Source organism: Dendronephthya gigantea, unplaced genomic scaffold (genome assembly GCF_004324835.1).
Source record: "Dendronephthya gigantea isolate DGI-Jeju-01 unplaced genomic scaffold, DenGig_1.0 000013F, whole genome shotgun sequence".
Taxonomy (NCBI): Eukaryota; Metazoa; Cnidaria; class Anthozoa; order Malacalcyonacea; family Nephtheidae; genus Dendronephthya; species Dendronephthya gigantea.
This window is the reverse complement of record NW_021163023.1, coordinates 1237645-1259180: the sequence shown is the minus strand read 5'-3', so window position 1 is coordinate 1259180 and position 21536 is coordinate 1237645. Positions and strand designations below refer to the sequence as shown.

The following is a 21536-nucleotide window of genomic DNA, read 5'->3' as shown; positions in this document are numbered from 1 at the left end:
ACAGAATTTTTAATACTGATTCTTTCCCGAAATAAATAATAAAACTGTACAATTATCTGGCATCTTTGCGCAAAACATCTCTGTAAATAAATAGTAAAAAAGAAACAACAGAAATACGTTGTCGACATTGTATAAATCCGTAGTCACCCGAGCAGTAGTTTTCATTTCCAACGGCATCATAAATCATTTCCAACGTCATAAATCGAGCACAAACGAAGTCCAACTCCAATCACGAACGAATAAATTAAATATTCCTGTGAAAATAAATAGACGAGTGTCTCTAACGTGGCGTTCTTTCGGGCGAAAAAAAATCCGACTTGCTGATTCCCCTAACTACAAATTTTGCGCTGTCATTCATTTTACCGTCCTAGCCTTATCGCTTTCATTCGGAAGTGTGATAGCGCACGGTGTGCTGTAGCTTCCCGCCCTGCCGTGAACATCTATGGCTCTTACGGCAAAATAGTACATACTTCCCGAGACAAACTGTGTTAGCGTGCAGGCCATTGGTAAAGGCAGCGCTTTGACGATTCCAAGTTTTTTCCAAAGCGAAGGTGAATTTGCCATCTGACCGTTATTTTGGTAAGCAAAAAGTTGGTAGGAGTCTATCTGCGCGCATGCCTCGGGAATGGTCATGTTCCAGGATAGGACGATGCCATTTGCAGCTCCTGATATCGAGACTGTGGGTGTGGGGGGCGGTAGCTCCCGTATGATACCGTTCGTTTGCGACGGTGGTGTTTGCGACGGAGGAAGGGGTGTGTTTGGATGGCGAGAGGGGACTGTTGTCACCTGGGACCCAGGGGTATTTTGTGAGTACGGGGGACGTTGATGGATTACCTGCGGAGGTTGGTAGCGTGGGGAAGTGTTCACATTCACTTGTGGGCGCAAGTTCGATTGAGCTCGCACTAAAGGAGGGGGACCAGCCGCAGAGGGGGGAGCCTGCCTCGCGACATAGTGATGGGTACCATTCACCTGTACAGGGTTGTTTGCCGCGCCTTGGTGGTAGTGGATCTGCAGAAAAACAACGAACTACCATCACATGTAGGAACAAGACCAGTAGCGCCAATGGTAGGAGAGGAGGAGGGAGGCTTGAAGGGGCACCCCCCAAATGGTTTCCAGAGTGAAGTTTTAGATTTGTTAAAATACGATTTGTTCAAGCATACTCTCCGTTTACACTTGCAATTTTTGCTGCGATTTGATAGATATGAATGAGCGGAATAGTTACGGATGCTCAGATCAGAGCACTTATATATCAGAGCATTTATAACTATTCGCACATTCACATCTATCAAAAGAAGAAATTACACAGAAAAACGTAGCAGAGTAAGCGGTTTAAGGGGGGAAGGGACAAGTTGGTACCGATGATTTATTCGAACTTTAATCAGTCGCCCCCCCCCAGAAAATTAAACCCTGCAGGTGCAACTACATGAAGAATCGAGACTTGCCTGTTGTGCTCTGGCTGTTGCAACAGAATAACTAGGAGGGGGTCCTTGAACAACAGGGGACTTCTGCCGGGGGGTTAATGGCGAAGACACCACTGTGGGAACTTCGTGCCTTTCAGGGGCAATAACATACTGTGTACGGATCATTACCCCATTAGGCGTCTGAGGGTTATAGGGGAATCGATTGGATGGCGATTGGGTAGGAGGGGAACTTCGATGTACACTCAGGGTACTAGGAGACGCCTGAAGAGTTTGAGGCTGTGGGTAAACGGTAGCCGTGATGGGTCCTGTTGGTCGGGCGAATGTTGCATGAGAACGAGGCACTAGGACAGCATTTGGATGACTTCCGGGTTTGTATGGAGCTAAAAGAGAGATTGCACAATATATTTATGACGTTACACTGCTAAAGCTAACGAACTCTGAAGGCACTGGAGCAATAACCTAGCTGCCGCCTTTGGAGCCAATGCGCCAGTCCCTTTCAATTCATTTTTGTGCGGTTTGCAAGGGGCCTATGGAATTTCGATCATCGCTCCAGTTTTTATTGAGGTCTCTGGCAATCCAACCTCACTGGTTGAAGGCTGACGTAATAAACAAATCGCTAAAATATTTTAAAAGATTTCTCCTCACATACCTTCACTGTACAAACGAGGTTGACCAGCCGATGATGTGAAGACATGGCCAGTGCTTGCTGCGGCACTTTGTCTAATGCCATTTGCAATGCTTACTGCTCGCATGGAGTATGTGCCACCAACTGTTCCCATTTGGGTAGCATGTGGTGGAGTGCTCGAAGGAGGTTTATAGAGGCCTGGTACGGAGTCGATGACGTGTACAACCTGTGCAGGTTTGCCAGGTAAGGTGACTACCTGGGCAACAGTGGTTGCAACTGGGGTAAGTGGCTACAAAGAAAGAGTTAGAAACCAAACATCAGGATCAGCATTTCAAGAAACGTCCATATTTGTAATGGTAACGATCAGCCTGGGTAACGATTTTACCTGGGCGTAGAGAAAGGCTGAGCCCACATTTTCAAAAGCACTTGTCAGCGGTTGCTCTACGAAGTTGTAATTATAATTATCAGCCTCCCTCTACACCTGCGTAAAATCGTCACTCCACATATTTGTAAAGCCAGCCAATCAAAAGCTTTGTTTACATGCCCACTACTAAACGTAAATGAACTTTTGAACCCCGCAAGTTAATTAAATTCGCTAATATTCAGAATTTAGAGTGTCGCGTTTTTGATCGACTAAAAAAACACTGTCTCTAAATGAAAGATTTCCTCTTTACTTACCGGTGGCTCAACAGAGCTAACTTGAATTCCAACGTCACTTTGAGTAGGCTTCTACAAAAATATTATAACAATGCTCTATAATAAAGTAATCTTTAGTTCCCAAAAGAATTGACGGTATAGTTTGTTAAGCCACACACAGGGCCGTAGCTTGAACCTTAATTGGGGGGAAGGGGTGCATCTTCATATATTTGTCTTATGCCAGACTGATTTCTCTGATGTTCCCACGGTGTGTAAACATGAATATATGAATGTACACCCCCTCCCCTCTCCCCAGACCGCAATTGAGCGTTCTACCTACTGCTCTGACCATACAAAATCTACTTGTATATTCCTGAGATTCTACAAGATTTTTAAAATTCACCTTTTCATTCTGCACTCTTTTTTGAAGCTCAGCAACAACTTTACCTAGAATTTCCTGCAACCTGTTTGAATGCTCTGTCAGATGTCTATTTTCCTTCTCCAAACTTGTAATTTTTTTCTCCAAATCAGGAATAATTGTCTCGGTGTATTTTTCTTCCAACTTTATAAATTTATCGTTCATCATCTTTCTTAACACCTGAGAAAAATCAAACCACTCGTTGTAAAAATTTCCAATTTTACCAAATAGCAAATAAAATTAAATCATCAAACATTATTAATGAGGGTCACAGCGCTTCTGCGCATCGCTTCTGCTCATAACAACGAGTAGTCTAATGGTTTCAAAATTGTTCAAATTTCGCATGTTTCATACATTTCGCAAGTTGTTACCACCTATGAACTCTCTCTCTCTCATTATTCATTTAGAAGTGTGGCAAACTAAAAGTGTGTCAAATATTCTGAAAGTTCTTGATATTTTAGAAAATATACGGATTCAAAATGTAAACAAAGCGTTTGTTTACATTACGGACTGTACCCCATGCACCTTTAAATATTATTATCAAAGGTATATTATTATTATTATTATTATCATTATTTTGATTCGCCGAACGCATCAAAAACAATAGATTTTCGGGAAAGTCGAACATGTTCGGGAATGTCGCAATTTCGACGCGGACTAAGAGGGGTTAAAATCGAAGTCTCTCGAACATGTTCGGGAAAGTCGCGATTTCGACCCGGACGAAGAGGGAAAAAATCGAAGTAAAAAATCAAACATAATAAGCTAAAGTGCCTCATTATTTACTGTTTTTATGCGTTCGGATAAATGTTTATGCTTGCTCGCATGAGAATGTTTGACTTGGTGTCTGGCAGGCCTGGTGTAAAGTGTGTTCTGCGCATATTTTCTGCTCATAACAAACTTCGCAACATTCCTGAAGTTATATCTCCATCGTGGAATTTTAATTGCATGAAGGTCACGAAAACAAGATAAAGATTCTATTAATATCCCAAGAGTCATGTCGCGACGCCTGGAATGTGGGAATGTGGCAGAAGATACGTGCAGAGAGAACTTTAACGCTAGTTTACACTTAAAATTTTTGGTGTGATTTTTTCCTTTTTTAATATATGTGAACGAGTAATTAGTTACGCATGTTCAAATACGAGCTCTCATACATCAAAGCATTCGTAACTGGTCACTCGTTCACATCTACCAAACGAAGAAAATCGCAGCAAAAATTGCAAGTGTAAACGAGCCTTAATTAACATCATGTTTAGACCCCGGCCCCGGGTACGCTAATACGGGATTCACATTGTCACGACATCAGTTTACGTTGTTTTACGGAATCTCTGATCCCGGAATTTTTGAGTTTGCCAGATCATGTTTGGTTCATTTTGATGTCGTGACCATGCGATTCCATAACGGCCTTAACGGACCGAAAGCTTTTCAGTATTAAATACTTACGTGATCTACCTACAAACTAAATTACTTATCGACTGTCACCATGCAAACATACAAGAATATCATTACATGCAATTCCAATTACAATGTAAACAAGGACTTAAAGTGGAAGTGAGGTCCGAATGTAAACAAACGGTTTGTTGACATATTGAGTATTTGTGCTTTTAAAAATACAATGTGCTCTCTGAATATCTAACACTATTCAGGTTCGCTACGCTTCTGAATAAGAATTAGAGTTTATGTTGAGAAAAATTCAAAACGTGAGAACGTTTGGGCAATTTTTACAACAAATAGTCGGTCCTCACAATGTTTTGAGAAGAATCGATGCACAAAAAGGACTTGACCTCTAGTTCAACTGTTGTTTTTCTTATGAATTTAGGGATAGCCGCTTTGGAATTAGGGATGATTTCTAAAACGCTGTCTCATTAGTAAATTTTTATCAACTTAGGGTAAAACTAACCCGCTTCTGCAACTGCCCCTTCATATTATTTCATTTCAAAACTAGGACACTATATACTCCTATATATCTATACTTACCGCGTAAAATTCCTCAACGCCTATTGGTATATTAATGTTTTTATTCTTGAAATCCTCCGCCTCCGAAATTCTACCCTCGGATATTTTGATCGCTTTGGCCTGCACAACAGTTCCAGCCTGCAAATTAGGCTCGCCCGATTTTAGGGCTTGGTTCTCTTTATTTTCTTCCTTTACTAAGACCGTGAGCCGAGCACGTAGTTCAACTGGATCTACTGGCTGCGACAGAGCGGTGAGATTTTCGGGGCGTGGTGACGAGGCCGGAGATGAACCAACGGACGAGATAATAATGTCGTCAGATTTGGGATTTTGAATTTTTTCCTTATAATTACAGCTTGTGGCAATACGTCGTAGCTGTTGAAACATGCCGGGTTTCACGGAAACCGTACTTATTTCTGCATTGCCGGTCCATGTTTTAGTAATTTTGCCGTCGCTTGATAGATCTGCAGAAGCATAAAGATGGTGGTTTTTAGAACGGACAAAAATCTACAACAATGCTGATAGAAATTTAGTTAACCATTTGTCATGAGAAAAGTCTGTTTTTCTCGGAAATTTAGTATAAAATCTTTATGACATTACATACCATTTAAGTTTTCTGTTCTCCTGCAAAAGGAAAGAAGAATTTATAAATCTCTGCTTACAGATCCTTTTCCCCAAGATGAACTTTAAAAGTTATATCTAAACTTTTCTTACATACATAATCTCTCACTACCCCGGCTCTCAAGGCCCGTTTACACTTGCAAAATTTGCCGCGATTTTATGTGCGATTTTCTACTTTTAGTAGATGTGAACGAGTGACTAGTTACGAATGCTCTGATGTATAAGAGCTCTTATTTGAACATCCGTAACTATTTCACTAATTCACATCCATCAAAAGAAGAATCAAAAGAAGAAAATCGCACATGAAATCGTAGCAAAAGTTGTGTAAACAGGCCTTTGTGGGGGAGGGGTAAACGGGCCTCTGTGGGGGGAGGGGTGGTGTCGTATGACCACTGTTCGTCATTCTGCTATGTCTTAAGCTATACTTTCATTGAAATCTTAAAATCTTATTGAATCTCTAGTGTAACATTTTTTTAACTGCTTGATAACCAAAGATATCTCTTTAATTTGAGACGCAACGTCAAAGTTTTATCTACATTTGTGTCTTATAGTTGGTTTATTTTCAAAGTCTGTGATGTATGAAGGATTTCTCAGAAATCCCAGCGCGAAGTATAAACTTGGTGTTTCTTGGAATATTTCTAAGCAAATGCTTCTGGATGAAAAACAGCCTTTGTTCATAAAATCGTGTAATAACAAGCGTACCAAATTCGGAAAGCAATCTCGTTTTAAATCTGCTGCCGCCTTAGTAGAAATACTTCTTTTTCATGTTCACTTGAAAACAGCAACAAGCATTCACAGAAATAGTCAACGTGTTTAGAGGTGGTTACGATTGACTGACCGTAGAAGCAATCATTTCAGGCCTCTTAAAAATATTTGCATATCAATACACACAAACTCGGTCTTTGTTTACAAAATCCGAAATCATTCATGGTCGCTAATAGAATCGCGTAGACTGCGTGTATATAATGTTACCTCGGCAAACAAGAACTTCCAATACTAAAACAACAGCAGCAGACATTTGACCGAAGTCACCAAAGGCGCGATACCCGCCAAATTTCCCGCTGAGCGTCTTTAATTAATACACGCAGCGAAAATATGGTCGAGAATTTTCGTACATGTTGTACACGTATCATATTGTTTACTATATTATTGTTTTACACTCTCATCGTTTTTATCCACTGTCACTAAAACACAAGCATGTTTTATGGTGTACCATTCATCGTTTCTCAGAAGAACTAAAGCTCGATCATAATTTGAAACAAAATTGAAGATTATGTGATGTGTTGAAAGGCCGCGGCCATCGCTTGGAACATCGAAATTCTTTATTTTTATGTTTAACGTAGTTTTTGGGCCGAATACAATACAAGTTAACCGAAGCTCAAAGAGACCATATCCACATGTAACAGGGGCAGGTTTTTTTGCATGTATACTTGCACTTTCTCACAACCCGTAAAACGCATGAATGATTATTTTCAAATCCGTGATAAAGATGGCGAAGATTAGCCGTAACATATTTGTAAATATGGATAACTTTTAATTCAGTTGTGAGATGAGTATCTTCTCTTGAAAACAGCACAAAAATACTATATTCTACAGCATTCTGTATGTTCTATAAATAAAAATTTACAACACATGTCAATTACCTTCGTTTTATTGGCGATGCTTCGTCCATCTTTCAAAACCGTCAAAGATCGAACATTGTACGATTCAAAATTCCTAAAGAGTAAAGTGGAGCAAGGAAAATATCAGCAACACTCATTATTGTATATAAGCTCCAGCAATTCTCTGACGGAACCTATGGTAAGCCACGTCAGAAATGGTGAACTATGGTTAGACAAAACAGGATATAATTATATTGCGTTCCTCAATTCAATATCTGTTTGACTTGAAAAGGTTATGCATATATAATATGAGGATAATTCCCCATTCGCGTTGATAATTACTTTGATCTGGTTACCAAATTTTGTTACACATTGTTAAAATCGAGAGTTCTTCACGATCACATTATAAGCATTCTACAGCACCCCGACAGGTCAAGGTTATGCAAAATACGGCATGTAAACCCGACCGCTGTCATCTCCGCTAGACACGTTACGATTCACTGCACTCTCAAGCCCGACAAGTGGCAATTTGATATTGACTGTGCTGACAGTTATCACCAGCAGTGCAACATAAACAACGGCAAAAGGTTATTCATATCTCATGCAAATTTTCACTCGACTCGCCTTCCTGGGTTAGTACAGAGTTTAGCTTTGTTTTTCATAAATAACACTTTCATAAAGGAATTTCTTTGATTTCACGCTCAATAATTCGCTTGCATTACAGTTTACTAGCCCGATAGCATGAATACATGATAATTTATGTCGATCTGCGGGATAACAACATTGTCGGGAGGATGAAATAATTGCATTGCCTCTTTTTTACTCGGAGTCCTCGGCTGTGTTTTGCTTCTAGAAACCTTTAATTTGAAACTTTTAATTGTGAGAAACGTGAAATGCTATTTTAGTACATCAGAAATGTTGACAACCCTTCGAAAACGTATGTGTTACATAACCGAAGATACTTAAGTCTATCTTACATAACCTACGATAACACAAATCTGTTCCTTATACATAACCGAAGATAGATTCCCCGTGGAATTTTGAACGAGATTGCATCGTTCGGGAAAACTGTGACCATGCGATAGGAATTCCGTGATAATTGAAATATTATTCGATGAAAACAACGAAATTAGAGAAGGCCAAAGATCAGCGCACTTCAAATACGAAATATCGTGTCCAAACGCGAATGGACCCAACACGAAGCTATCGTTCTCGCTGATCAGTGGAAAGATACAACCGTAGAAGACGTAGACTTGTTCAGTTTTTTTTTACAAAACTCGTGTAATGACAAACCGAGCGATTATTAGATGTCAGTATACATCGACACGATACCACAACACGAAGTTAGTTGCTTGCATCTTACATGAAATCGGCGTCAGGTTTCAGTAGATGATACACGAAACTTAAAATCGCTGCAGAGTACCAAGTGTTTCCAAGTTACCACCATTTTGAATCTTGCTGGTTTATAGCTGTTGACCTTATTAATCTTGGGCAGTTGAGCATACCACAAACTCCAAATATTTGTTAATACCACGACCATAAATAACATGATAGGAATGCGTAGCACGTGGTCTTAAAAATGCAACATGCTGTTCCACGACAAATGCACTGCATATATTAATTGGATTGAAGTCCTTTATCCATCTTGAAAAAAATTCTTTTGAAACAGTCTTTGTTTATTGAGTTTTATCAACTAGATTTTTCCATGGTCTATAACATTGCAACATTAGTTTATTCAAGCGGTTTTCACATAGACATTGTTGATAACATGACGTTTTCGTGATAATCCAAGCCTGGCAGACGATGCACACACACGTTTGTGCATGTGAGTTTGCCTCACGTCCGTGACACGGGTTAGATCATTAGGAGCACTGCTGTCGACATTCTCAGATAATCACCCAATCACATTACGCATTTAAAGGCCACATTTCTCGGAAACATTTCCGGAATTTCTACTGCCAAACAAATAGCTAATATTTTCACGCAAATGTTATGCTTATCAGCACATAATTGAAACAGATTGAAGAACATGCTCAACACTTGAGTTTTAAAAAAATCCTTCACGTCGCGAACGAGAACTCATGAATCACCAAAAAAAGCTGTCTTCATATCGTACTGACATCACCATGTTCGTATTTCATAGTTTGATGTTGATATTCTGATAATGTCGATAGTTTAATGTTGGATATTAGACTCAATTTCTCCAACCGCTTAGATGGAGAAAGACCAATTTAGGATATACGATTTCAATACAACGCTTAAAAACAAGAAAGCGAAGCCGAAGGCTTGTCGCAAGGGCCGAGTAAATAAACAAACTAAAAGAACGGCATCAAATAATATTGATATTCTCCAAGGCGATGAGAATCACGATTGAGACAAACCGTCTGCGAAGGTCTGCCCTGCCTCTAAGCAACACGCATGTGGCATTATTCATTACGATTCCAAGACAATATTAATGCAAATAGCCTCGTGACCTCATTATAACGAGCAGCTGCCCTGACCACTTGTACAACTTCAAGCCTCAGGATATTTGACTGATTGTCTGTTCCCGAAACAATCATAACCAAAGGCAACGCATATTGAAATATAAATGTTGACAATAACAATTTACAAGACAAAATTTTGTATATTCCTTGAGAACGATGCGCTTAACGACAAGCATTTTTTACTAGCGTTTAAATGAAAATAATGTGTCAACAAAAAGCACTACAGTCTAAATACTACCGGCAGCATTTTGCTAGTTTTAAACTAGCATATTCTACAAATCTACGTGACTTGGACGAATATTCTTTGTACATTTTTTAACATTTAGTAATTTACATATTCAAAAGGCCACAAGATATCTCAATTCTCACAGACACATTGACACGTGACTTGTCAAGAACATAATGTGTATTAAAGGCAATTCGTGAATCATAACTATTTCATTATCAGCTTCCTGCACTGAATAATATATTTCTGTTTTAACATACGAGACCGGCCATTTTGGCTTTTACGAGGCAGATGCGAATCAGGACGCGTCTCGAGGTCAAAATCTCGTCACTGTAACAAGAGTCGGCGCCGTCGTGGCGCTTTTAAGGCCAACTGAACGTTCAACCGAAAACCTTACATCTAATTTATCGAAATATATTTTGCCTTTCTGCTGAAATGAACGATTGTTTACGACAAAAAAGAACTGAGAAGGAACATGCTGTTGTCTAGAACGCGTACAATAAAATATAAAACAATGAAACTTATAAAAGAAGCAACAACTTCTACTTTACCTTACTCTCCGCGTGGTGTCAATACAAAGATGGCGGACGTTGTATTGCACAGCGCATGTGTGGGAATAAATTATTCCATAATTACACTAAAAAACTTGTTGTTCTTTGTCTAACTATTTTCAAGCATATACAATTTTTTTGCCCATCACTAAGTGCCGATTCGTAACGGAAATAAACGCGGGTTAAACAAATTCCCTGTTTCCCGCGACGATATTCACTACATTATTTTATTGACTTATTTCTAAGTCTACTTTATGCATAGTCTTACACGCGCTTTGGTTGAACCTGCCGCTTTATTTCGCTAGTTATTGTCATTTGTCCTCCTAGCGGCTATTAAAAAACACAATTCGCTATCGGCACGGCCATCGCAACCAAAGTCGTGGGCAGACATTCTTCGAACGTGAATGGTGTCATTTTTTATCAATATTTCTCTGCCAAAATTGTAATATCATCCTAGGAACACCAGACTGCTCCATGACGGTTGAAATTTAAATAACATAGACTGTGGTTATACTCACCAGATATTAATGTATTAGGAAACGTTGAAGCACAAAATCAACAACGAACACCGAATTATTTGTATATTCAGCTACTTTTTCCCCTTCCAAACGCGATATGTTGTCTCAAAAAGCTTGGAAATACAGCATGAAGTTAATAAAACGGAGGACAGCTATATTCTGTAGTATTTTTTTTCGAAACTATCGATGAATTCAACCGATTGTCATGCAAGAAGGTTATTGTTTGACGCCCGGAAATATGCAATTCCACGTGGTTTTGATTGACAGGCAATATACCACCAGTAGAGAAATGCAAATTCTATTTTTAACAGCCTCGCGAAATGATAAATAGCCTTTTTATTTCTTGAGAAAACTGAACACAAAATACATCATTCGATAGAGAAAATCCTAGCGCATACTGGTAGATGAAATGTAACGCTTACGTTCACGTTGCAAAGCGAATTCGATCGATTATTTTTTAACAAAGGCGGCAGCTTTGATGATCATCAAAACATCACATGACCTGCATTAGTAATATAACGCCCCGCCCACAGACGCTTTGCCTAAGTGTTTTCTAGAATTTCAGGCGCCAGTCCAACCGAAATAAAACTTTGCATATTTTTATTGCGTTTTCGCGAGTTTAAGCATAAGAAAGTACTTTAAATACGATTGTCTACGGCGAGAAAATAAGATTAATTTGTTATAGCTCGGTTATACTTATCATCAGCGACAGAGATGTGATGAGTTAGTTCCTATCTGAGTTAGTTCATAAACAAGTTCCATTCGGCGAATTGTGATGAACTGGTCACTGAAGGGCAAGGGAACGGACTTTTTTTTCTGGGTTTGAATGTTTTATTTCGGCGATATCTCGACTATTTTGCATGCGATGCCTATCAACTTATTCAACGCGCTAATAAACATTTACCTCCTTGACTAAATACGCAATGTCAAAAGTGCTAAAAAAACTAATTTGAAATATACGAGAGGTGACGATTGACATTTTTGGAAGCTTGCCTAATTCTTTGACTTTGCTTGAAACAAACAGTTTACAGTGAAAGTCAGGCAACCAACGAGCTTCGTCAGTGAAATTGTGAAAACTAAATAACATATAGGAATCTTTGTCCTTTTCTGTCTTCTGTCTTTAAAAACATTGTTTATTTGAATTTATAACGTGAGTAGTAGTGAATAGTATAATAATTAACAAGTTTGCTCCACTTTTTCAAGTGAAGAAAGCCGACTAAGCCTTGTTCTCCTGTATTTTTCATTACAAAATCGAGTGCAAAATCATTATATTGAAGGCATATAACAGAGCGTTCGTAGGCAGGGCTTTCTCTGTGTTAGATAGACAAAAATAAGTTACAGTATCACACAGCTGTCTTATTCTTGGAAGGCAAGATCTAAAAAGGCTAAGGCTTGCAAAAGACAATCACTGAGGTCATCTTTCTTTTTCTCTGTCATAAAATACTTCAAGTACATCTCTGGTATGTCTGCCTGCCATTTCTTATCAAAAAGATTTTCCTTGACCGACGACGAGGCCAAAATCGAGCCTACAATCTCTTTACTTCCTTTCAAACTTGTTATTTTCTCTAAAAAGGTTTCAGGGGATTCTTTGAGAAGTTGCATATTCTCAGTTTTTTGTATCATAAATGAGATCAAATCAACTGCTGCCTTTTTTTTTCTCAGACCTGTCGGCAGGCCAAAATACCTGGCCGTTATCAAAGGGCTCACGTCAAAGACAAGTTTATCTTGAAGAAGACAATGAATCATCGCCTCAACGATGCGAAGGTGGAGGACAAATGGGAACATTACAGGGTCCGCATGTGATGCTCTGTGACTTTGTAGTTCAACGATGTACAATTCTGCGTCAGGCAAGCTGGATACAACTTGTTGTACCTGAAATGTTTCCATCAAAGTTATTGCTTCCACCTTTTTATATAAACGATTATTACACGATTGGTTTACGAATTTAGGGTCTACTTAGAAAATGCCAATGTTAATGTTAATAAATTTGGTCTACTTGGAAAATGTTAATGTCATTATATACGGAAAACTGAACTTCCGCTCTTAATGCAATTTACTTGTGACAGTAAAAAAAGACAACTGAATATATAACAGCAGTAATATCAGAAATATCGCAGAACCTGAGCACCATTTACTGCCCGATAGAGTTTTAGTGAAACCGATTTTTACGTACACTTAAAGGCTTGGGGGGGTATATCACCCGCTACCCGGAATGGTAATTTAATTGCGAATATTTGAATTTCGTAACAAACTTTCGCGTTTCCGAACGAATTTATGTAAACTTATAGGCTTACTGGGGGGGGGTATCACCCGCTACCCGTAATGGTAATTTAATTGTGAATATTTGAATTTCGTAACAAACTTTCGCGTTTCCGAACGAATTTATGTAAACTTATAGGCTTACTGGGGGGGGTATCACCCGCTACCCGTAATGGTAATTTAATTGTGAATATTTGAATTTCGTAACGAACTTCCGCGTTTCCGAACAAATTTATGTAAACTTATAGGCTTACCGGGGGGGGGGGGGGTATCACCCGATACCCGGAATGGTAATTTAATTGTGAATATTTGAATTTCGTAACGAACTTGCGCGTTTCCGAACGAATATTTGTGAAACGTTTGCTGAAAGCGACTGTAAGGATTCATTTCCTTTAAAGGTGATGTCCAGTTAATGAAAATAAACCTCTTAATTGTTTACATTTCGAAGACGTGTTTGTGTATCTCGAACAATATTGGTCGCTATGGTTTTAAATTAATCTGAACTAGACTCGGCGTCGAGAAAAATCTGAAACATGCGAAACTTCGGGAATTTTCAAATTTGTGGGCGACGCATTGTTATGAGCAGAACGGATGAGCAAACTCGACATTACCAATATTAACCTAAATACATGTTTCTAGACTTTACGGTGTTTCATATGCATTTTTTAGGAAGTGCGACATAACGAAAATACTTAAATAAATTAATTTTCATGCCAGCCAGGCAAATCGCTATATCCCCCCAGCTTAAAAACACTAGTCGGTATGCCCATGCGCATCCGTCTGGTAACATCTTGATTTGCTTAAAGTGACTTAATAATTTAATCATGTGGAAATGTTGAAAACGTTCACAATCGCGTTTTCAAGAGTTCTCACGCGGAAACATCGCTAGATCTTTCTTAAGAACTTGTGAACGTTATCCTATCGATAGCTACGTGCTGTTACAAATAGTTGCGTTAAGACACAGGTTAAGACAAGAAATATTTGTTGCGATTTTCTTTATAAATATGAAGGATCAGTAGTGACGCATATTTAAATAAGGACATTTGAACATCAGGGGCCGGTTGTATCAAGCCCGTTTAGCCTAAACGGTGGATACGTTCAAAATAGAAAGCAAGTCTGCCGTTTTATTCAACAAGCAAACTAAATGTTTTTAACCTTAATACAAAGATACTGTTTACAACTACATATTCAGTGCATAATATTCAAGTTGACTCATTCAAGAGAGATGTAAAAGTGTTATTTAATTTTGACTTATCCACCGTTTAAGCTAAACGCTCTTGATACAACCGGCCCCTGAATTATATTCGCTTGTTTACATCTATCCGAAGACGATCCCACCTAAAGTGTTATAGGGAGATGAAGTTTCGCCACTTACAGACTTTTTACAGTTCACAGGACTGTATGGCTTTGGAACTGGTACGGAAATTCTTTTCCAATCCAGAATTCGTTTATTCCGATCAACATGAACATAGGCTGCGTTGCTAAGGCCGATATCTATCGATACGAGGCTAGATATTGTCTAAGAGAAAGTACATAACTCATCGTTACGAGGTCAGATATTGACTAAGAAGTTAAGTGCAAGAATTTACTGTTATTTTTTGTTTTTCTCATGAATTATTAATGATATAAACAGTTTGTTTGCGATTTCCAGCCTCAAATGCTATTGACAACCACTTCAATACCAACTATGGTGATAAACACTGCCCTTACCAACGTGATGATAAAAATAATCGCAAATACCAGTCTAACCTTCTTCTGTTGCGGTGTTAACAGGTTTGACAATTTATGCCTCTTCTTTTGAACTTGCAAAACACCGTCCACTTCAAGTAAGTTCTTAAAAAAAGCTCTCCCAATTCCCTTAACAGCTGCCAAATCAGCCAGTGTTTGGAAAGGTCCATGTTTCATACGATGATCAACAATCGTTTTTCCGCGTGTAGGTCCAATGCCTTTTGTGTTAGAAAAATCATCAAGGCTTCCCTCGTTTATTTTCTCCAAAACAAGCTGTAGAATTCCAGGAATTTATCACAACTTTTTATAGAGCTTCTGATAAAGACTGTTTACTATTGCTGTCTTGTAAATGTTGGAGGTTCGTTGTAGCAACAACCTTTTCTTGGGATTATATATATATTTTTTGTTTATGAACTAATGTTTGCGAGATTTTTGTGGTTTAATACGTGAATACTAAATTCTACATGGCGCAATTGTTTTCAATCATTTGCGCTTATTCATTTGCAAAAAAACAAAATACGTTTCTATATTAATTTATAAATACACATGCCAGGATTTTTGTCACTTATTTAATAAGGGATTAGAGATTAAATCTTGGATAAAATTTATCCAGTTGACTGGGTCTATAGTTACAGTATGTTTTAATAAGTGTTGGAGCCAAAATACTTTAGATGGTTTGCTTCTTGTTTATATGACAACGAGTGGTTGTCTTGCGCTATTTCAGGGGCCGGTTGTATCAAGCCCGTTTAGCTTAAACGGTGGATAAGTCAAAATTAAATAACACTCTTACATCTCTCTTGAATGAGTGAACTTGAATATTATGAACTAAATATGTATTTGTAAACAGTATCTTTGTATTAAGGTTAAAAACATTTAGTTTGCTTGTTGAGTAAAACGATAGACTTGCTTTCTATTTTGAACTTAACCACTGTTTAAGCTAAACGGGCTTGATACAACCGGCTCCAGGACTGAAAAGTCGAAAGTGGTATATTTGATTTGTTATTTCGGTGCACTTAATATCAACGTTTTTTAAAACCTGCATATCTGGCTGTCTCAGTGGAATAGCTTCGAGTTCAAATATATATTGAATGTAGTGAACTATATTACCTTCTCTTGGTCGCATGAGAACATATTCACCTCCGGGAAAAGCTTTGGAGCACTTTCAGAAAGCGCTCTTAAGGTTTTAAACCGACATTTTACGCAGGGGTAGCGTAAAAGAAGCATCGATTTAAGAGAAAAACTCGTCATAACTAACGTAATTAGAGAGCATATATACGAATTGTCAAGTCCCTACACTCCTTCGTCTTGCCGCCATTTTGAAAATTTTACGCGCACTGGCCTTATTTTCATACGCCAAAAAGTCCTCGTTTTTCGAGATATTTCTATTGAGCAAAATACTTGCAATATTTGTTATGAAATTGACAATTTTGCAAGCGATAAAAAATTATATAAATAAAACATGCAAGGCTGAATATCCCTTTACTCCCATCCAAATCATCAAACTTATTTTCACATTGTACAAACAAGCATACCTGGTGCATTCTTGTGATTCCACGCACGCGTGTAGATTTCCGACGGGCGTCCTTTTGAAGTATGGAATTTAAAATTTGCCTCAAAGTATAAACATCATGGCTAGCAGATGGCGAACGTGGGACTTGAATTGTCTTGAAGAAACTTTAGGTGGCCGTCCCAGAGAGGAGGATGTTGAACCACTTATTCTAGCTGGAAGTTTGAAAGAAATACCATATATCGACTTAAGTTCGATTATTTTACCTAAAGAAGCGCTGTCGTGCGATGATGGCAGTCTTAGGTCAAGAGGTCGAGGAAGGTCATTGGCCAATAGAGCGCTTGCCTTAGATAAGCCGAGCCGACGTCCTGGGGAAAGGGGTTCCTCTGATAAGGTAGGGGGCATATAGGTGGGGTATATAGGGGTAGCGAGTGCATTGTGATGAGACTTTGTAGAGAATGCAGTTTGTAATCTTCTACCTAATAATTTTCTTCTATCCTGGAGAATATGTTCAGAGGGCATTTAATATCCAATATTATTTCATCTTTGTTTCATCTCTTTGTAGGCTCAATTTAATGCGGGAAGAGCAAGATCTCTAGGAAGTCCGATATCAAGCCTTGGGTCAAAATTTCTAGGCTCAGAAGAACTTTATGAAGATCTGTTTCCATCCTTGGGAGAGTCAACAGACAACGCTGAAACAAATTCTTCTTGTTCTTCAAGAGTTTCCAAATGGGGCAATAAACCTGAGAAGGCGAGACAAAGTAGTCAGGAACTGAGAAACGATGCTGAAAGGACAACAAGTATTGAAAGACCATTTTTTGAAGAGCCTGAAGAGAAATTTAAGTCAATTGAAACTGGTGATTTTGATAAAAGCAGATATGATAAGAATTCAGCAAATACTGCAGACATTTCTAATAATGTATATAAACCAGAAACTTCAAGATCATTTTCCATGATTTCTAAACACTCCACATCAGTTCAAGAGATCCTTCCTAACAATGATACAAAAGTTCCAGACACACCACTTAGTTTAAATAGTCAAAAATCAGACTGTCAAATATTCAATGCAATTATGCCAGCACCTGGTGGGAAGGATGTTACACTTTGTGATGATCAACAGCCTAATGACAGTGATGTTAACACTGATGATCAACCCTTAGATAAATTTAAAGGAGAAGACGTCATAAATTTAGATGGAAAGATTGAAAGCAAAAACCACTTGTTTCCTCAAAGCAGTAATGCCAATGTTGAAGTTTTAGGTCAGCTAATATGTGATAAATTAAAACCTGACAACAACCTGATAATGGAAAAATGTTGGAATGACAATCAACCATTTCAGGAAAACAATGACGATAATGAAATTTGTGAGCAGTTATTTACAAGGCCTGATGAGAAAACAGTTTGCTATGAGGAGACAAAAGAAGTTGGGATTTCACAACTTGATGAAAGTAAAAATACAGAGAAGAATGCAGATGCAGGATTTAATAAACAGCATTCCACTGACTTATCACCAGTGGGAAATGATGAGATTATAATTTTGTCAGATGCAAAAGACGAAGTTGAAAAGCATCAAGAACAGAATGATTTGAACAATGATAATTCAGTTGCATCTCTGGACATGTCAACAAATGAATTGGTATGCAATAAATTCATATCAGGAACACTTGCATATTACCCTTGTAAATCTTACACATCCTTATGAAAATATAATTTCTCATCATTATTCCTGCTTTACTGTGTTTAGGAGATGGACCCATGTAATATTTTACTTGAAAATCTGCCATTGGCAATAACAGAGGAGGTAGAGTATTCCAACCACCTTAAGAGCATCTCTCGACATCCAGCTAATCTAATATGATGATGTCAATAAGTTGCTACAACAAAACTGAGTTATCATATATGCAAGGGAACAATTGTCTGAATTCTTATTTTTAGCATAAAATTCAATTTCCAATTTACAGACAACTAAGAAATGAATGTATTTCCATATAAAAATAATGGAGTTACTCAAGAGGTTACAAGAAATGAAGGAAATCACTTTCTTTTTTTTATATAGGAGCTTGAAGAGATAGTTGAACCATATGGGGAAATGGTATCTTATAAATTCAAAGATGATGAGAAAAGCAAAATGTGTAATATAAGGTGAAGTTCTGCTTTTATTTCTCTTTCCAGAAAAGATGAAATGCTCAACCAGTCAAAAATCTATTTTAGAATGCCTTGTTCATCGAGTGGTGAATTGTTAGTAGTTTCCCTAGATGGATTGGAAATAAATGGTGAGAATATATTATCGCATAAACTATTTAACAATTGTTAGTTGTTTAGTAAAATGAATGTGATTCTTTTGATAGGGTATCGCATTAAAGCAACGATGAAAACCGAAGCATGAAATATTGGACAGAAACTTAAACACTTAACAAATTAGTATCACAAAATAGGAAAATAGTTTTTTTTCATCTCATACGTATTTTGATGTTAATTAAAATTAAAGAACGTTATGTTTTATCCAGTATGCAATAATCAAGTACCCTTTTTTTGAAGGTAGGATAATTCAGGACTACAACAGTAGTCATATTTATTTGGTATAGGGTTAAATCTCTCATTTGCTCATCCCAAAAATCAACTCACAAGCTTGCTGCATCCAATCAAAATGCTTGAGAGTTTATTTTAAATAGATGCAAACACTTGCAGTGAGCTCATGGTTAATAGTTAATTAATTTTGCAGTTAATAAAGATCAGTGATATAGGGAAAAATACAAAATACAACATTAGATATGGAGTTGTTTTTATTCTCATTTGTCCATAAACTGATACAAATTATGCCCTATAACCACGGCTGTTGCGACGACCACGAGCACGCTCAAACTTTCGTCCTCTAGAGCGCACACGAGCTCTTGTGTGGCTATGAGGCACACCAGGAGCAAGACCAAAGTAACGCTCAGCTTTTCTGGCCTTTCTGGGACCTAGATGAGAAATCATTTAATTTTAATGTTTTAAACAGCTTCCAGAGTTCAAATAACACCTGGATGTCTATAAAATATGTGTTTTATACTTCATATTGTATTATTATTTATACTTCATGAGTATTATACTGTGTTATACCACATTGTAAGGGAATTACATAACTTGCTCATTGAAAAATGGCAAAATTTCCAATTGTTATTTCCAACACTGTTGGGAATTTTTTTTTACAAAATTTTTATTAGCACTGGGTCAGAAAACACATTGTCAACATTATATAATCTGAAGACCGTCGTGTTTATGTTCATCACACCCAAAGATATCAACCGAAAAGTACAAAATATATAAAAAATGGTGTAAAAAATGTAAACATAGGGTTACCAAATCTTAGCTCTTTCTTAAAGCCAATGTGATTAGGACAACTATGTGAAAAATGGTGAACTTTAACATGCATATCCTGTTGTTTAAGCATGTATGGACATTTTTTAAGCATGTATGGGCTAATCATTCTCACATACCTTGCAATAAAACAGTATGCTGTCCTTTTGGGGCTCTCAAAGCCAATTGATCAAATGTTATGATCTCACCACCTGCTTTCAAGATCCTAGCTTGGGCCCCATCTGTTACATGTAACGCACAAACCTAAAAATATAGAATATGTTATTAATACTCTTAATGCCAGCCACCAGAGTTGCCCCAAATAACACTATCCACGATGCCAAGCAGACATGATATAAACACCATGCAAAAGCCATTATTATTATCAATACTTTACTTTGTTCAACCACTTCGCAATATTCTATTTTGTCAAAGAATAGAGCATTCTCTTTACACAATAGGTTTAAGCTTTAAAACTCAATAAGTTTGCATGAGTAAAAGCCCCAAAAACCAAGTAAACTTACTGTCATTTTCGGGATCTCATAAATCCTCAAATCATCAGTGACTGTGCCAACAACCACAGCAATTTTACCATCAAAGCCATAAGGCTTCATCTTCCGTACCTAAATAATTTGTTGATTTACTAGCAAATGATACTTGGCATATATATTGATTTGAAAAACTGAAAACACTACGAAAGAACTCTTCAAAACCATTTTTTTAGCTAGGTTTTGACATTTTCAGACAAGCATATGCATTAAATGATTCAACTTTTGTATGTATCTTGCATATAAATGTCCTCATATTGATCCAATCTAGACTTCAAATGCCTCAAACGAAATTAAACGATGGTGGAAACATACCAGTCTTGCAATTGACAGAGGTGGCCTGTTGACCTTGCTCATGCAAAGCCTTTTCAAGATGATCTTATTGAACTTTGCATCAGTACGTCGGACAAGAAACTTATAAAGCTGAAACAAATTTAAAATATATTAAATTTTCATACGAGTTACAAGTGTGAGAACTTTGAATAATTTATTTTAAATACAATGCATGAAACATCAAGTAATTAAGGAAGTTTATTACCTTCACCAATAAACGCAAGTAGATGTTATCCGAGACTGGATCTCGTCGATTTTTCTTTTTTTGGTGTTTGTGCTTAATGTCTATGCCCTAAAAATTGCAATATACCAGATGAATCTCAGAAATATTTAGAGATATATCATCTATTGGTTTTGTTCTGTGTTTGTCTATCGAATATTGTGCAAAAATGCAAAGGATTGGTCAGAAAATCGATTGATTTTTCATGTTGTGAAAATAAGATAAAACACTCACCATTTTGGAAAGAAAGAGAGAGACGAGAAGAGCCTGGGATCAAAACACGTTGTTTGGTGTTTCCACATCACACGATTTTCCCTTTCAGTAAAAATTTCCGCCGTGTTTTCATAAAATTTCTCATTTCAACATTTTCAAAATGTTTTTTACAAATTTGGACAGTCGTAAATAAAACAATGAAATCGAATTGTTTCATCAAATGCATAAAATGAAAATTTTTTTACATAAATATTGATCTTTCGATATTTTTTGTTTGCTTGCATCATGATGAAAAAATGAACTATTTCATTGATAATTATTCTCCATTTCTATGTAATT

General features: G+C 37.4%; 4 protein-coding genes across 8 annotated transcripts; 1 reads left to right on the top strand and 3 right to left on the bottom strand.

The window, feature by feature from the left end:
• Positions 1-6: 6 nt before the first annotated feature.
• LOC114519538 (activating transcription factor 7-interacting protein 1-like) lies at positions 7-11269 on the bottom strand. 5 transcript variants are annotated; one of them, XM_028539683.1, is made up of 9 exons: positions 11054-11269; positions 7315-7387; positions 5655-5674; positions 5075-5514; positions 3086-3280; positions 2725-2775; positions 2071-2335; positions 1443-1801; positions 7-1008 (listed from the first exon to the last, which is right to left on the bottom strand). In XM_028539683.1, the coding sequence occupies exons 2-9, from the start codon at positions 7341-7343 to the stop codon at positions 355-357; spliced, it is 2013 nt and encodes a 670-aa protein (XP_028395484.1). In that variant the 5' UTR covers positions 7344-7387; positions 11054-11269; the 3' UTR covers positions 7-354. The 5 variants fall into 5 exon arrangements, with proteins under 5 accessions (XP_028395484.1, XP_028395487.1, XP_028395486.1 ...); XM_028539686.1 differs by lacking the exon at positions 11054-11269 and adding an exon at positions 10536-10589; XM_028539685.1 differs by lacking the exon at positions 11054-11269 and adding an exon at positions 8636-10407.
• Positions 11270-11943: 674 nt separating this feature from the next.
• LOC114519482 (transcription elongation factor, mitochondrial-like) lies at positions 11944-16360 on the bottom strand. Its single transcript, XM_028539621.1, has 4 exons — positions 16148-16360; positions 15062-15313; positions 14688-14831; positions 11944-12925 (listed from the first exon to the last, which is right to left on the bottom strand). The coding sequence occupies exons 1-4, from the start codon at positions 16286-16288 to the stop codon at positions 12410-12412; spliced, it is 1053 nt and encodes a 350-aa protein (XP_028395422.1). The 5' UTR covers positions 16289-16360; the 3' UTR covers positions 11944-12409.
• A 231-nt stretch (positions 16361-16591) lies between these two features.
• Positions 16592-18984, top strand: LOC114519643. Its single transcript, XM_028539806.1, has 6 exons — positions 16592-16941; positions 17113-18183; positions 18292-18348; positions 18604-18689; positions 18759-18820; positions 18896-18984. Exons 1-6 carry the CDS (start codon positions 16669-16671, stop codon positions 18931-18933), a joined length of 1587 nt encoding a protein of 528 aa, XP_028395607.1. The 5' UTR covers positions 16592-16668; the 3' UTR covers positions 18934-18984.
• A 328-nt stretch (positions 18985-19312) lies between these two features.
• Positions 19313-21221, bottom strand: LOC114519395 (60S ribosomal protein L18-like). Its single transcript, XM_028539520.1, has 6 exons — positions 21213-21221; positions 20970-21056; positions 20747-20854; positions 20408-20506; positions 20024-20147; positions 19313-19507 (listed from the first exon to the last, which is right to left on the bottom strand). Exons 1-6 carry the CDS (start codon positions 21219-21221, stop codon positions 19362-19364), a joined length of 573 nt encoding a protein of 190 aa, XP_028395321.1. The 3' UTR covers positions 19313-19361.
• Positions 21222-21536: the final 315 nt, after the last annotated feature.